Genomic DNA, 15527 nt, shown 5'->3' on the forward strand with positions numbered 1-15527 from the left:
ATGTACCATTGTCCTTTTCATAAGTATTACCTCCGTTCAAAAAAGCTTGTCTTAAATTTATATGCATCGCAGGACATGTACCATTGTCCTTTTCACAAGTATTACCTCCGTCTCAAAAATCTTGTGTTAGATTTATCTCCATCTCTAAAAGCTTATCTTAGATTTATCTAGATACAAATGCATCTCCATCTCTAAAAGCTTTGCAGATGGAATCATTTGATAATTATTAAAATATTACGTACGAAAGACAGGGAGCACATCACCGTTGCGTTTTACAGAGCAACGCAAAGAAACAAGCAGGCCACGAAAGAATTATGCAAAATCATCAAGGATGCAGCAATTGTATCTTGCACAGAAACCGCAAATGTGTCACAGGGAACTACGATAAATCGATACAGTGATGCTACAACAAAATAGGGGCACACCTACCGCAAGTTTGGGGAAAAATCCACAGAACACAAGACAACTAAGCCTTTGCAGCTTTCTTTGATTTCTTACTTACCTTTTTCTGCTTCTTGTATTCCTTGTACATGTTTATGGATGACAAAGCATGGTTCAACTCGGTCCTCAATCTCTCATTCTCGGAAATGCCTCTTAGTACCGCGAAATGACTTTGCAACTTCTCTCTCAGTTCATCTTCGCCCACCGTGCAATCTGCCTTCTCGAGCACATCTGGACTTAGAGCGACAAACTCCTTACTGCGTCGTTTCCTTTTGCACTTCAATGTCTGTGACACTTTGTGGGTTGGCTTTGATAATTCACGTCCCATCGACAAGTCTTTGTATGCTTCAAGAGGATTTGAGCTAGAAAGTTGAACTGGATTCTGGGTGGCGTTCAGATTTGCCATGCTCAAGATATTTGAAGCAATTCCACTAACAGTTTCATCATAATGCTTCTGCAGAAGGCTAAGCTCCCAAAGTACTGTCGCTAGTGCCCCACTCAGATAAGGATCTTTAGCCTCTGGGTCATATTTCTGAACAAAATGAAATAAATGATATGATAATAGTAAAATAAATACAAACTGTACATGATAAATAAAATACAGAAGGGGAGGCAAGGCATATACCGCAACTAAGCTAGACAGGGAACCGCCGCCAGCATCATTTTCCAACATGTTACGGCACTTGGTATTCTTCTGGAGAAGATGCTTCAGCGTGATCAAGGCTGAAACATGAGCCCAACATGTAAATCATTATACCAGCAAGACAAACAGAAAGCGGTGACACTTGACAACAAGTGCTTGTAAGAACTAGCCAGGAAGAAAAAATGAATGCCTTACAAATGCCTCTAATGCTCTACTAATGATTAACTCATCTTGTGATGCATATTTTGTACAGGTTCTAGGAAGCAACTAAGATGGGATCACCTGCAGCAAGTCCAACATGCTTACATAGGGGTTGTTTACTACTCCCTCCGTTTCAAATTATAAGATGTTCTAACTTCCCTCTGAATTGGATGTATGTAGACGCGTTTTAGTGTTTTTGTTCACTCATTTCAGCCCGTATATGTAGTCTATATTGAAATATCCAAAACATCTCTTTATAATTTGGAACGAAGGTAAGTAATTTATTAAGAGTTTGTTCCATGAATGCTGCTACACAATATTGCACTCGGCTGATGCATCACTGCATCCCTAAATGCTCCAAGCTCCTTAGGAATGGAGACCTGTTGGGATGCCCGTGTTTTTCCCACAGCAGACCCCGCTTGTCAGTGTCAGGTTGGCGCGTCGGTCCCATAGGTCAGCTCACAACCGACGTCAGCGTGCTGGTCAAACCCCTTCTGCCTCATGTCAGTTGGCTGTAATTTGGGAGTCCCCGTGTCGATTCATGTCCTCCGTTGTGTTCGTGGAGAAGGGGAGGCGATCTTCGCCTGCTCCCTTTTCCTTCGGGCAAGGGTTTGGTAAAAAAAATTGGTGGCAGCCAGTGGCCGTCCTTCTTTGGAGCAGGCGTCGACCTTGTGCTGGCTGGTCCGTATCACTTGGGAATTTCTCATGGGGGCGAACAATATTTCTCTACCAATCTGAAGTGTGTATGGGCATGTGAAAGCATCAATCAGCGAATTGAGGTTTAAGGCTATATACCGGAGACATGAGTGGAGAAATGGATGAAGAGGGTTGGCCATTTGTTGGGCTTAACTGCAATTTCAAGAGGGGAAAGCTACAATTTTGGAGATAGAGATCGCAAATTCATTCCCATGCTTTCTTGACAGACACTCCAGAGTAAGTGATGGCATGCATCCTTCGCAGCCGTGGCTTCTTGGTAGACATCAGTCAAGAAGAGTATGTGAGATGGGCGGTTCACTCCCAGAGGTTGCCGGATTTCATAGTGACTGAGGGAATAGTCAAGGGCAGGCCTGGCGCAGTGGTCACTTGTGGCCTGGAGGCCCTGGGTTCGAACCAGCCTCCTTGCAGAATTATTATGCAAGGGTAAGGCTGTCTAGAAATTCCCTTCCTCAGACCCCACCTTGTGTGGGGGCTTTCAGCACTGGGCACGCCCTTTTGAAGGAAGGAATGGTACCCAGTGTTGGTATCAAACAAAATTGTCAGGTGATTTTGTTGGTGTTGTTCCTTTGAGATAACTATGTTGTGCGAGATATGGCGGTTCACGGTTTAAATTGTAGACCCATACAAAATTCTCAGTACAATGTACTAATTTCTTAATTGGTAGTTATGCAGTACTGTTTCCATGCAATTCTCTAAAAGATTACTGATGTCCGTTCATGAAAAAAGCAGTTCAGGCACTTGATGATCAAGGCAATATTTAGATTCTATGGTGTAATATGTAACACGGTAACAACAAAACCATAAGTTCTGTAATCAAGCTTGTGCCTTGCCAAGTGAACTGATATGTCCTTGAACAAGTTATTAATTTTTTATATTTATTTTATATAAGCTGCTTCAAAAATAAAGTGTGCCACTAAACAAACAAACTCTCAACGCCAATACCCAAACGGTGCAGCAAGGCGCGCCTTTCTTCTAGTTCTACTGCCAAAAACTCGAACCAAAATAATACTACTCCGTCCCAAAATAAGTGTCTTAACCTAGTACTCCCTCTGTCCGAAAAAGCTTGTCCCAAGCTTATCTTTCAAATGGATGTATCTAGCACTAATTTGGTGCTAGATACATTCATTTGTGGGACAAGTTTTTTCGGACAGAGGGAGTACAACTTTGTACTAAAGTTAGTACAAAGTTGAGACACTTATTTTGGGACAGAGGGAGTACTTGGCAGGCATTAGTAGCCAAAAATTAGATAGGAAAATGATAAACTAAAACCTGCTATTGCTTCTGCGGAGCCAAATGACAGAGCAAATGTTGCCAGACGTTTAATGAAAGCAGCTGCTCTTAGCATATCCTGCTGCTTGCCTTCCCACAGAAGTGTCTTCAGAGCGTCAGCCAAAACCTCACCACGATCTCTGCATGCAATGGATCAGGTCGTGTAAGTATGGACAGCTTAGCCATTACTATCTTTCTTCAATATAATAATACATAAATGCCCAAAGTTTATTAAATGTCAAAACAGTTTGAATAGCACATTATCGAGGAACAGAGGTAACAACTATATAGAAATAAAAAATACACAGGATATAAGAACAGCGCCATATACCCAGACTAATCCGTGTTCCCCATGAATAAATCAGTGACATGTGAAGTTATCTGGTGTTCAGGTACAAAGAACAAGAGAAGATATTTCCTCATTACAACCATTAACCATATGAAGAGGCCAAACCTGTCAGGTCGATACTCCAGTATAAGGTTATAAAACTGCACAAAGAAGTCCTGCAGGTCTACATTCAAAGCCTCAAGATTGCTCCTCCAGACTTTAAAAGCAACTATGCAGCATTGTAGGCGTTCTGACACAGAGAGTGTATTGTCCGGTGGAATTTCACCTTGATGGTCTGTATACCCAGAAAGCTTCTTAAGGCAAGCGATAAGTTCACTCATGAAATCCAAATCAATTAAATGTGAGAATTTTCCTAAGCCCTCCAAGCATGGAGCAAGTAAAGGGTGTGAGCCACCAGGGAAGACGCTAGTGGCCTTATACCTGGAAACGTTGACATGCCAATATCATCATCATCAAGAGTGTAACATTATGCTAAAAGAGGGAGAAAAATCAGAACTAAATAAACTCGGGCCATATAATACCAGATACATATCGTTTGTACTTATAAAACTCAGATACACAATGCACGGACCTTGAATTTGAAGTGTTCATGCTATGCTTCAAAATTCGAAAATAGGTCTCAAAAAGAGCTGCAAGTGTTTCCCTTTGTATCATTTTTTTCTCCTTTGGATCAAGAGTAAATGAAACAGCTCTAAGATCTGCATGAACCTACAAAAGGATATTCTTATAAGAATTCATAGCCATGCTACAAGTTGAGCAAGTTGATTTGTTTGAAACATCTGGTGTTACCTCTTGTCTGGCCTTAGAAAGCAATTCCTTTTTTATTTTTTTCTTCTCACTCGGTTTTGTGACATCCCGATTCTGATATCGTTTATTTTTCTTTGGTTTCATTTTTTCTTCCTTGCTCTCATCTTTTCCAAGGTCTTCATCAAACTTCAAAGACAAGCAGACCTAACAGAAAATGTGGTCACCATAAGCAAGGGGGTTCATTCTCAACCAAGAACACATATCAATTGCACGAAAATGCAGGAAGACGGACGCTATAACCATTCAATTCCATCACATACATACCTCAACGACATCAGGATGGAGCTGGCAATCATTGAGCTTCACACTAGCTGATATCAATCTTACTGCTTCAACAGTTGCCTCACCGCGATGTTTTCCTTCATTTCTAAATAGAGATCTTATTGCCTCAGAACATAGTTTCCTACAAGTTAGAGAGAAAAAGATGTAAGTTATGTCAGTGCAGTGATGTACTGCGTGGGCTGCTTTTATACTCCAATTTACTTGAACTACTTTAAATACAAATGCTTAGGTTTATTTGCACATGAACTGCTCAACTTACAAATAATTATGTTCAAACAAAAAGGCAGGAAAATAGGCAACCAATAAATACTCATCAAATTAGTTGACATCATATAGTTTCCTCTATGCATTTCAGTTTTAAAGGAAAATATCAAGTTACAAATGAAATTTGTGTCACTGGAAGACCAAACTATTTTGCTCCCTGGGTTCCATGAGAGATAAGATTTTCTTGTATTGACTCGTAGCCCAAGGGGCATATATATAGTACATGAGGAAACACACAACATCCGGGTATCACCCTCATACACACGGATGCTACCCTCACTACCTCTAACACCATGGAGCAACGATTAAAACACCTTGATATAGGACTCCATTCCTAAGCAGCTCATGAATATCAGAAAAGTTGTCACCACCACCCTACATGTATAGGGCTCCAATCCTAGGCAGCTCATGAGTATCAGAAAAGTTGTCACCACCACCCTACAGGGTACCTCCCCAACTGCACTATACCCATGTACATAAATAAAGATGTATAAAACATGGATATAACTAATACTTGCTGTATAAAGTATAGCTATTTTAGGCCTTCTTTGGTTTACATGAATTTTAAAGGATAGGAATTTTGTAGGAAAAAACACTTTGGAGCCCTTTGGTTTGTAGGAATGGATTCCTATTACCATGTAGGATAGGAACCAATTCTTCACATTTCAAAGGACAAAAACATTAGCCTAGACTAAATGGAAAAACTCCTATCCTATGCATCAAATGACATGTCTTCCCATATAGGAATTGAGATACATGTCATCTCACTTCCTATGATTTTCCTATTCCTATGATATTCCTATCCTATGAACCAAAGGAGACCTTAGCGTTGTGCTACAATCTTGTGTACAACTGTCCATACCTACCATCTGATGAACATACGAAATAAAGTAAACAGAACGCAAGGTATCGATGAGGATGTTGGTCACATAATCAAAGCAGGGTGGATGAAGTGGCGGCAAGCAACTGGCATCCTCTTTGACAAGAAGGTCCCACAAAACCTAAAAGGAAAGTTCTATAGGACGGCGATCAGACCAGCAGTGCTATATGGAGCAGAGTGTTGGCCTACTAAGAGACAACACATCCAACAAATGAATGTCACTGAGATGCGCATGCTAAGGTGGATGTGTGGCCATACAATAAAGGACCGAATCAGGAACGAGGGAATACGCAATAAGGTAGGGATGGCACCAACTGAAAAGATTGTCAAACACCGAGTAAGGTGGTTTGGACACATCCAATGGAGGCCTGCAGAAACCAGTGAATAGCGGTATTCTAACAACAACAACAACAACAACAACAACAACAACAAAGCCTTTAGTCCCAAACAAGTTGGGGTAGGCTAGAGGTGAAACCCATAAGATCTCGCAACCAACTCATGGCTCTGGCACATGGATAGCAAGCTTCCACGCACCCCTGTCCATAGCTAGCTCTTTGTCGATACTCCAATCCTTCAGGTCTCTCTTAACGGACTCCTCCCATGTCAAATTCGGTCGACCCCGCCCTCTCTTGACATTCTACGCACGCTTTAGCCGTCCGCTATGCACTGGAGCTTCTGGAGGCCTGCGCTGAATATGCCCAAACCATCTCAGACGATGTTGGACAAGCTTCTCCTCAATTGGTGCTACCCCAACTCTATCTCGTATATCATCATTCCGGACTCGATCCTTCCTCGTGTGGCCACACATCCATCTCAACATACGCATCTCCGCCACACCTAATTGTTGAACATGTCGCCTTTTAGTCGGCCAACACTCCGCGCCATACAACATTGCGGGTCGAACCGCCGTCCTGTAGAACTTGCCTTTTAGCTTTTGTGGCACTCTCTTGTCACAGAGAATGCCAGAAGCTTGGCGCCACTTCATCCATCCGGCTTTGATTTGATGGTTCACATCTTCATCAATACCCCCATCCTCCTGCAACATTGACCCCAAAAACCGAAAGGTGTTCTTCCGAGGTACCACCTGGCCATCAAGGCTAACCTCCTCCTCCTCACACCTAGTAGTACTGAAACCGCACATCATGTACTCGGTTTTAGTTCTACTAAGCCTAAACCCTTTCGATTCCAAGGTTTGTCTCCATAACTCTAACTTCCCATTTACCCCCGTCCGACTATCGTCAACTAGCACCACATCATCCGCAAAGAGCATACACCATGGGATATCTCCTTGTATATCCCTTGTGACCTCATCCATCACCAATGCAAAAAGATAAGGGCTCAAAGCTGACCCCTGATGCAGTCCTATCTTAATCGGGAAGTCATCGGTGTCGACATCACTTGTTCGAACACTTGTCACAACATTATCGTACATGTCCTTGATGAGGGTAATGTACTTTGCTGGAACTTTGTGTTTCTCCAAGGCCCACCACATGACATTCCGCGGTATCTTATCATAGGCCTTCTCCAAGTCAATGAACACCATATGCAAGTCCTTCTTTTGCTCCCTATATCTCTCCATAAGTTGTCGTACCAAGAAAATGGCTTCCATGGTCGACCTCCCAGGCATGAAACCAAACTGATTTTTGGTCACGCTTGTCATTCTTCTTAAGCGGTGCTCAATGACTCTCTCTCATAGCTTCATTGTATGGCTCATCAGCTTAATTCCACGGTAATTAGTACAACTCTGAACATCCCCCTTGTTCTTGAAGATTGGTACTAATATACTCCGTCTCCATTCTTCTGGCATCTTGTTTGCCCGAAAAATGAGGTTGAAAAGCTTGGTTAGCCATACTATCGCTATGTCCCCGAGACCTTTCCACACCTCAATGGGGATACAATCAGGGCCCATCGCCTTGCCTCCTTTCATCCTTTTTAAAGCCTCCTTCACCTCAGACTCCTGGATGCGCCGCACAAAACGCATGCTGGTCTCATCAAAGGAGTCATCCAGTTCAATGGTAGAACTCTCATTCTCCCCATTGAATAGCGGTATTCTAAAACGTAGCAAAAATGCTAGAAGGGGTAAGGGCAACTGAAGTTGACATGGGAGGAGGCTGTAAAGACAGACTTTAAGGTTTAGAATGTACTCCCTCTGTCCCACAATATAAGAACGTTTTTAGCTTGAAAAACTTTCTTATATTAGGGGACGGAGGGAGTACCTAGGAATTTGGCTCTTGACAGGACTGTAGTCAGCAATCCATGTACCAGAACCTTAGTTTACTTTCCTTCACTTTGTTTACTTGTACTTTCTCCCTTCTCTTTTAGGTTCTCACAGGTTTCTGTTGTGTATCATCTCTAGCCTACCCCAACTTGCTTGGGACAGAAAGCTTTATTGTTAGAATGCAAGGATGGCTCTATACTGGCAACCCATTCCCATAACATTCACTATGGAGGCAGGGATGGAACTACAGGAGGAAAGTTGCACTCGGTAGCTACGGATGGCAATTGGAAAGTCACACATCATGGGGACTAACCTAGTAGCCAACACTATAACTTACAGAAGTCAGCTGCATAATTGAGTCATATGGCATTATTAGGTAAGAAATGATTCAAGTAAGTATAAATAAGAAGATACCTTGCTACATCATTCGAGGAGCTTAAATTTTTTACCACACTGGCCAGTAAGCTTTCACGGTGGTTAAAGTGTGGGGCAGCATCTAATAAACTACACAAGCAACGAACTGCCACAAGATAAAAATAGGGTTGCTTCTCCAATGATATCAATTTCTGCAGGTATGCCTGGAAGTGCACAGAGAGGAAACAGAAAAACGAATTTCAGCAATCAAAACATCTAGAAATATCTTGACCATCAAATGGAAGGTGCAGCAAATAAATATTTGTATGAAGAAAGCCAAAGCAAGTGATGAGCCACTGGAACATTGTTCATGATCACATAATTCATAACCAAATGACTTCTTGTCACAAAGTATGAAGGGTATGAAGCAGAATTCAGAATAAAACCTTGTAGGAACGAATAAGCGTGTACTCATAATATCTCGTCTTCTTCACTTCTTTCGAAACTTCTACGGCAAGCTCTTTTTCTGTCAGCTGCCTAATCCGATAACTGCAGAAGAAGATCAAGGCACATATAATATAAGTCACCTGGGAAACACCATAGCTGTGGCTATAGTAAAAATGAACTGTCATGTCATGTACCTAGGAATTATGTCCCTGAACACAGCAAGCAAGGACATTATAGCAAGTTTAACAACCCTTTGGTCTGTGTCGTTGCATATAATCAATAAATCATTCAGAGATCTAATGTTTGATTCAGGATCTTCAAGCATGGCCATGCCTAATTCAGCAAGCTGGGCCTTCTTTTTCTCAAACAATTCATCAGCTGAAAGTTCTTCCTTCACCTCTTCCTGCCAATCAGAGTATACAGGAAAATTCACTATTTGCATAGTAAAAATATATAGCAGTTTTGTATGAGATACAAAAGGTTTCAATTATGAACAAATGAACTGGATTCTATCGTTGTAAATGACCTGACATTTGATAAACAGTTTCATAACTTGTCTGTTTGCTTTCATTGACACTTTTCTGGTATATACAAGCTCTACAACAGATATCCATATTTTCATCTATAATTCATGCTGAATTGCTGATGATGCATTAACTCATTTTGATTTTGCTCAAAATTTCTCACTTATCGCATTCTAGCATTCAGCCTTGTATGTCAAAATTAGAACAGCTACAGGCCATGACACTTAATTTAGCTATCCTGCAATATGTTGACAATGTCTAAGATACTTTGATATTTGTAGTCAAACATGGCTAGGTAATTCGCATTCATGGTATTAAGAAGTTTGAGTTTTTATTTTGAAGTTTTTGCAAAAAGAGATCATTTGAAAAATGAGCTAAAGACTAATGCGAAAAGAAGAACAGAAGTAGTACCAACACTACTGAGTGCAGTTTTTCCTTAGGAACTTCAAGTGGACGCTGCACATTCTGCAATTTACTATCTTCCTTTTTGTTGGATCTTCCCTTACATTCCTTTTGAGAACTTTGCTTGGCATCAGCATCTTTGTCATCAGATCTGGATTCAGCACCCTTAGCTTTGTCTTCAGACCTTGCTCTCTTGGCTGCATGTCATGACATAAATGTTACATGAGTAGGGTAACACTAACAACAATTCATAATCACAAACTTACTTAAACTCATATAGTAACACATGCTACATTTCTAGAAAACTTCATTATGCTTTTGACTTATTTCGGTTCAGTTATGTTGCAGATTTTTTTTTATGTTTTTTACTTGTTTTCTGTCTAATTGCACAAGGTTTTATCATGATCTTTTAGTTCTGATGGAACACAGTAGTTACAGGGGCATCATAAAATCAGTAATTCCAGTATCAAAAAGATTCATGCGTGTCATTCATTTTAACAAGACAAGATATGGAGAGAAATAAATAACCACAATAGTATCGACTCATGTGATTCTGAATTACTGCCAGCCCTTCCCCTGATTAATGTAAGTTGCATGTAGAACTTTAAGTCATGCCTGTCCATTTGGATCAGCAACTGTCCTGTATGCTTGCTCTGCAAATGGCAATACGGCAACACGGAATGACTGCTCTAGGGCGCATGTCATTATTCTGGGATGAAAAGGGCACAGCAGGCTCTGTAAATGGAGCCAGATAAGCTTGGCACAATGTAGATTGCGAGTACACAGCAACTTTACTTAGTTCAAGCAATGTCTAAAACGATATTGTTAAGTCATGGACCAACAACAATAGGATAAATTGTAAGACTTTGTTAAATTCATGGACCAAGACCAATGGAAGCCATTGGTGGTACATTTCCTAGGTTCTTTTCTTCGTAGACATGTGTAGGGTGTGTTTGCCAAGTGTCTGCGGTAGTCTGTTCCTACTGACTGCAACAATCAAACCTAGTAGAAACTCAGACCCAAATGATTTCATCTCTACTTCTCTATCTCTATCTCTACTACTTAAAAAGAAGGTTCCCATTTCACCTTTCTTCCCACCACCCCTTCGTCCAACCTTCCATGTATATGATAATCAATCACCTTAATTTACTTAACTTCTGAACCAATTCCACTTCAATTTACTTACCAAACTTCTAATCAAAATACAAGGTAATTCACGGGCAGAATTTGATGAACATTTATTTACACAACCGCATTATTATTGACAGGTAAATCACAAGCTAATATACTAGAATATTTATATCCCGTTGCAACGGGCATTGTTCTAGTTTACTACTCCCTCCGTCCGAAAATAGTTGTCATCAAAATGGATAAAGGAGATATATCTAGAACTAAAATACGTCTAGATACACCCCTTTTTATCCATTTTGATGACAAGTATTTCCCGACGGAGGGAGTATAATATATCTATAGCTTTTGCTAGGCGGTTCTCCAAAGCCTTGTGCAACTAGCAAGTGCTCCTACACCTTATTCGCTAGGCTAGCTCAACCGGCTCTGCTGAATCAAATAGAAGTGGGCAGGCATGATTTTACCGGTTCTGTAGAGCAGCTCCCCCTGCAGAGTCTTGACAGGGAGAGCGTCGACGGGGTCCACCTCGAGGTCATCGTCGTCCTTGGGTTTCAGGGCTAGGGCAGCCCTCCTCTTGCGCTCGCGCTCCTCGTAGAGGAGCTCTACCTTGTCCTCGTCGTGGTCGGGGACCCTGGTGACGACTTTGTCGAGGGCCTTCCTGTTGAGCCCGGTGATCAGGTGGACGTGCTCTCTATTCTCCTCGACGAAATCCACATCCTCGTCGGAGACCAAGATGTCCTCGTCGTCGACATCCGGCGGCAGCGGCGGCGCGAGGATGACCTTGTTCTTCTTGCTGCTCTTCCCCATGGAATAAGAAACAAATCTGGAGCGGGTTGAGCTTCCCTGAAGCCGACACTAACCTCGCAAGTTTCACGGTGGCGGTAGGAGAGGGGGGTGGCCGGAGGTCCTTCCAAACAGGGAAGTAGGCGGCGGCGGTGGAACGAAGGGTTTATACGACTTTCTCTTTTTCCTTCGAAAAACAGGGGCAGCATGCTGCTAGGTTTTGTGCCGGACCTTGGGCTTGGGCCATAGAAAGTTTGGTGGAGGCGTGGACAGAACCGCGCACACCAGGCCCGTACAAGCCCACATTCATACCTTTTTTTAACGCGAAACCTTGGTACGAGATTGACGTGGGAGAAACAAAAATTTAACACGAATGCTCATACACTCACTCAACGCATGCATGCACACCCTAAGGCCTCAAATAAATTCAAAAAAATGCAAGCATCGGTGTCAAGTCTAGAACTTGAACGTGGGTGGGCTGAAGATGACATTGTCCTCCTAACCGTTCAACCACACACCACGAGAGGAAGCTCTAAGGCGATAGGAGGCGATTTGCTCGTCCTACGTTAGGGTTAGGGTTTCGCTTCTCGGGGGTGGTTTGCATCTGGCAGCGGCGAGGGGGGCGACAGCGCAACCCTAGACGCAGGCGAGGATCGGTGTTCCCGGTGTGGGCGGTAGCTCATGGCGGGTACGGTGGATGGCAAGGCGACGGCGACCGCAGGGAACAAAAAAAATACGCCCAGGGCGGCGGCGGCTCCGGTGACGGAGGGAGTTCCAAGCAGGCCACTCCGAAGAAGGCGATACCGGCGACGCCGTCGACACGAAGATCGGGTGGACCAGAGACCAGGGAGGAGTCACAATCTCCATTGGTGAGTAAAAACCCGGATCCGACGTCGAGCTTGTTTGCGAGATTAGGAGGGATGGTGTTGATGGGGAAGGAAGTTGAGGGGTTCGTCTTTGAAGATCAGGATTCGGAGCTGCCGAGAAGCTCACGATGGTCGGCGGTGGGGAAGGCATGCACCAATCGCCCTGTGAGCAAGATCGGTTTAGAGAGAGCGATGACACGGGCGTGGGGGCTGCATCGAGAAGCTCAGTTCAGAGACATGGGTTCCAATATATTTGTGGTGCACTTTGGAAGTGAGGGAGATTACAAACATGTGATGAATAATGGGCCTTGGCAATTTGATTTTAGTGTTCTCATTATGAAAGAATATGAAGGGAAGACGAGACCCTCAGAGATGGTGTTTGATAAAGTGGACATGTGGGTGAAGGTGGTGGATCTTCCACTGGACAAGAGGACAGAAGCATTTGGTAAAGCGCTCGGCAATTGATTAGGTGAGGTGGTGAAAGTTGATGCGGATAAGGATGGTTTGGCTAGGGGAAATCAGTTGCGGGTTAGAGCTAAGGTGGATGTGTTTGAACCCCTTGTGCGTGGTTTCCATCTGAAGAAATCCAAGGACGAGAGGGGAGGCACATGGTTTGACTTCTACTACGAGAAAGTTCCTCACTTTTGCTTCGAGTGTGGGAGACTTGTGCACACGGTGGGCTACTGTGAACCCCCTGTTGATTCTTCATTGCAGTGGGGAGGGTGGATGCGTGCATCCCCTGGGAGGAACACAAGCAAAGATACTTCAACGGGAGGGGCATCTAGCAGTAGCAATAGTAGAAGCCAGGCGCAGTTTGACGATGGAAGTAGGTTCAGGCCCCGGGAGGAGCACATACGCGTGAGGGGTTTGCCAACAAAGAGGAATCTAAACTCTCAATTCTCTTAGACAGCTGAAAACCGCACTGGCGGACAGAGTAGGCGAGGAGATGGAGAGGTAAATAGCCCAAACCGAGATAAATCCAGGGGTGCTGATGATGGAAAGCATGATCTCATGGAAGGACTGGAGTTGAAGAGAGAGCAAAATTTGAGGGACAAGCTGATGGACTCCAGGGTAGAGAGAGACAGGAGGTATGCTAGGGATATCTCTTGGGAACGGAAGGGAAAGGACTCGGTCGATGCTGCACATGCAGGGCGGCACCCCCTGGCTTGTGATAGGACAGATTCACGAGGGGGGTTTGGAGATCAGGGGCAACATGGAAGGAGAAGAGGGTACTATGTCAGAAAACCGAGACAAAGCCCTGGATACGATCAACGTGATGGTCAGCGGGACAGAGGTACGTTTGTGACCAGGAAGCGTGGACCGAGGCAAGTTTGGGTGGCAAAGGGTGAGGCTGAGAGAATGGATGGACAAGATGCTTTCATTCGCGAGATGCGACGCAAGACGTCGACAGTGTTTGACCGCATTTCAGATAATATGGAGAGATCGGCGGACCCCGAAAGACGGGGCCGCCGGGAGCAATGAACGTTTTAGCCTGGAACTATCGAGGACTGGGGTTGGACTCGACAGTGGGCGAACTCCGTGACCTGATTAGGTCCCACAACCCAGCGGTGGTGTTCTTAAGTGAGACGAAGAAGAAGGCAAGGGCTATGGAAAAGTTGAAATGGAGTTTGGGCTTCAGATGTGGTGTTGCTGTTAACTGTCAAGGGCTAAGTGGTGGTTTAGCTTTGTGGTGGAGGGATCATCTTCAAGTCACAATTAGACCCTGGTGTCAATATTTTCTGGATGCGGAAGTAATCTGGGATGGTAAAACTTGTAGGATCACTGGATTCTACGGGGAACCCGATGTGGAGCATAGAAAGAAATCATGGGATGCCCTCCGATACTTAAGACGGCAAGATGAGCTACCATGGCTGTGTCTAGGCGATTTTAACGAGGCTCTAGTGAGAACCGAGCAACGGGGAGGCAACCCTAGAAGCTTCACACAAATGGACGATTTTCGTGATTGCTTGGCCGACTGCGGCCTCGCTGATCTTGGCTTCTCAGGCTACCCTTTCACATGGGATAATAAAAGACAGGGCAAGGAGAATATCCAAGTCCGGCTTGATCGAGGTACATGCAATAACGATTTCATGACCATGTTTCCCGATACTCATGTCAAACATATAATCACGGAGGAATCAGATCATAGTGCACTGGTGGTGCATGTTCTGGAGACGGCTCCAGAACAGGTTGCTCGAGGGCCCCGGCAGTTCAGGTACGAGGAGGCATGGACACGTCATGAGAAATACGAGCCAACGGTAGCTGAGAAGTGGGCTGAAGTGGATGGGGGAGGCGTGGGAATCACAGCAACGTGCAGCAGGCTCGGAATGCTCTCAAAAAGCATGCAAGAGTGGGGAGGAGTAGTCTTTGGTTCGATCCGAAACCAAATAAAGCAACTGCAAGTGCAGCTGAATGATGCCAAGTTTAGGGCACTGCGAATAGGATATTCTTCTGAAATAAGAGATATAGAAGAGCAGCTCCGAGAGGTCTATGCGCGAGAGGAAGTTATGCAAAGACAATGGTCATGAGTGGACTGGCTAGCGGCAAGGGATATGAATACCAAGTATTTTCAGGGAAGAGCCTCGCATAGGAAGAGGAAGAACACAGTTCGGGCATTGCACCGAGAAGATGGGTCGAAGTGCATGGTTGATGAGGAGATGAGAGAGATGGCAGCAAAGTTTTATCATGACCTATTTACCTCGGAAGGATCGGTGGGCGCCCAAGCTCTTCTCCAAAATATTCCAAGTATGGTTTCAGAAAACATGAACCAGAAACTTGTGGCACCAGTAACTAATGATGAGATTGAGCGTGTACTGTTCCAAATGGGTCCAAAGAAGGCCCCAGGCCCTGATGGGCTCCCTGCTCTCTTCTATCAGTGACACTGGTCGCTTGTAAAGGAAGATGTGTGCAGAGTTGTTCGAGACTTCCTTGCTGGATTGGCGGCATCGGAGG

The 15527-nt window shown here is 44.0% G+C and overlaps 1 protein-coding gene across 1 annotated transcript; it reads right to left on the bottom strand.

The window, feature by feature from the left end:
* Positions 1-304: 304 nt before the first annotated feature.
* Positions 305-11899, bottom strand: LOC123110830 (nucleolar complex protein 3 homolog). Its single transcript, XM_044531448.1, has 12 exons — positions 11391-11899; positions 9808-9995; positions 9067-9275; positions 8872-8974; positions 8486-8649; positions 4692-4830; positions 4410-4571; positions 4192-4328; positions 3726-4040; positions 3272-3411; positions 1067-1164; positions 305-973 (listed from the first exon to the last, which is right to left on the bottom strand). Exons 1-12 carry the CDS (start codon positions 11731-11733, stop codon positions 467-469), a joined length of 2505 nt encoding a protein of 834 aa, XP_044387383.1. The 5' UTR covers positions 11734-11899; the 3' UTR covers positions 305-466.
* Between the last annotated feature and the right edge of the window lie 3628 nt (positions 11900-15527).

The sequence above is a fragment of the Triticum aestivum genome, chromosome 5B, assembly GCF_018294505.1.
Source record: "Triticum aestivum cultivar Chinese Spring chromosome 5B, IWGSC CS RefSeq v2.1, whole genome shotgun sequence".
NCBI classification, from domain to species: Eukaryota; Viridiplantae; Streptophyta; class Magnoliopsida; order Poales; family Poaceae; genus Triticum; species Triticum aestivum.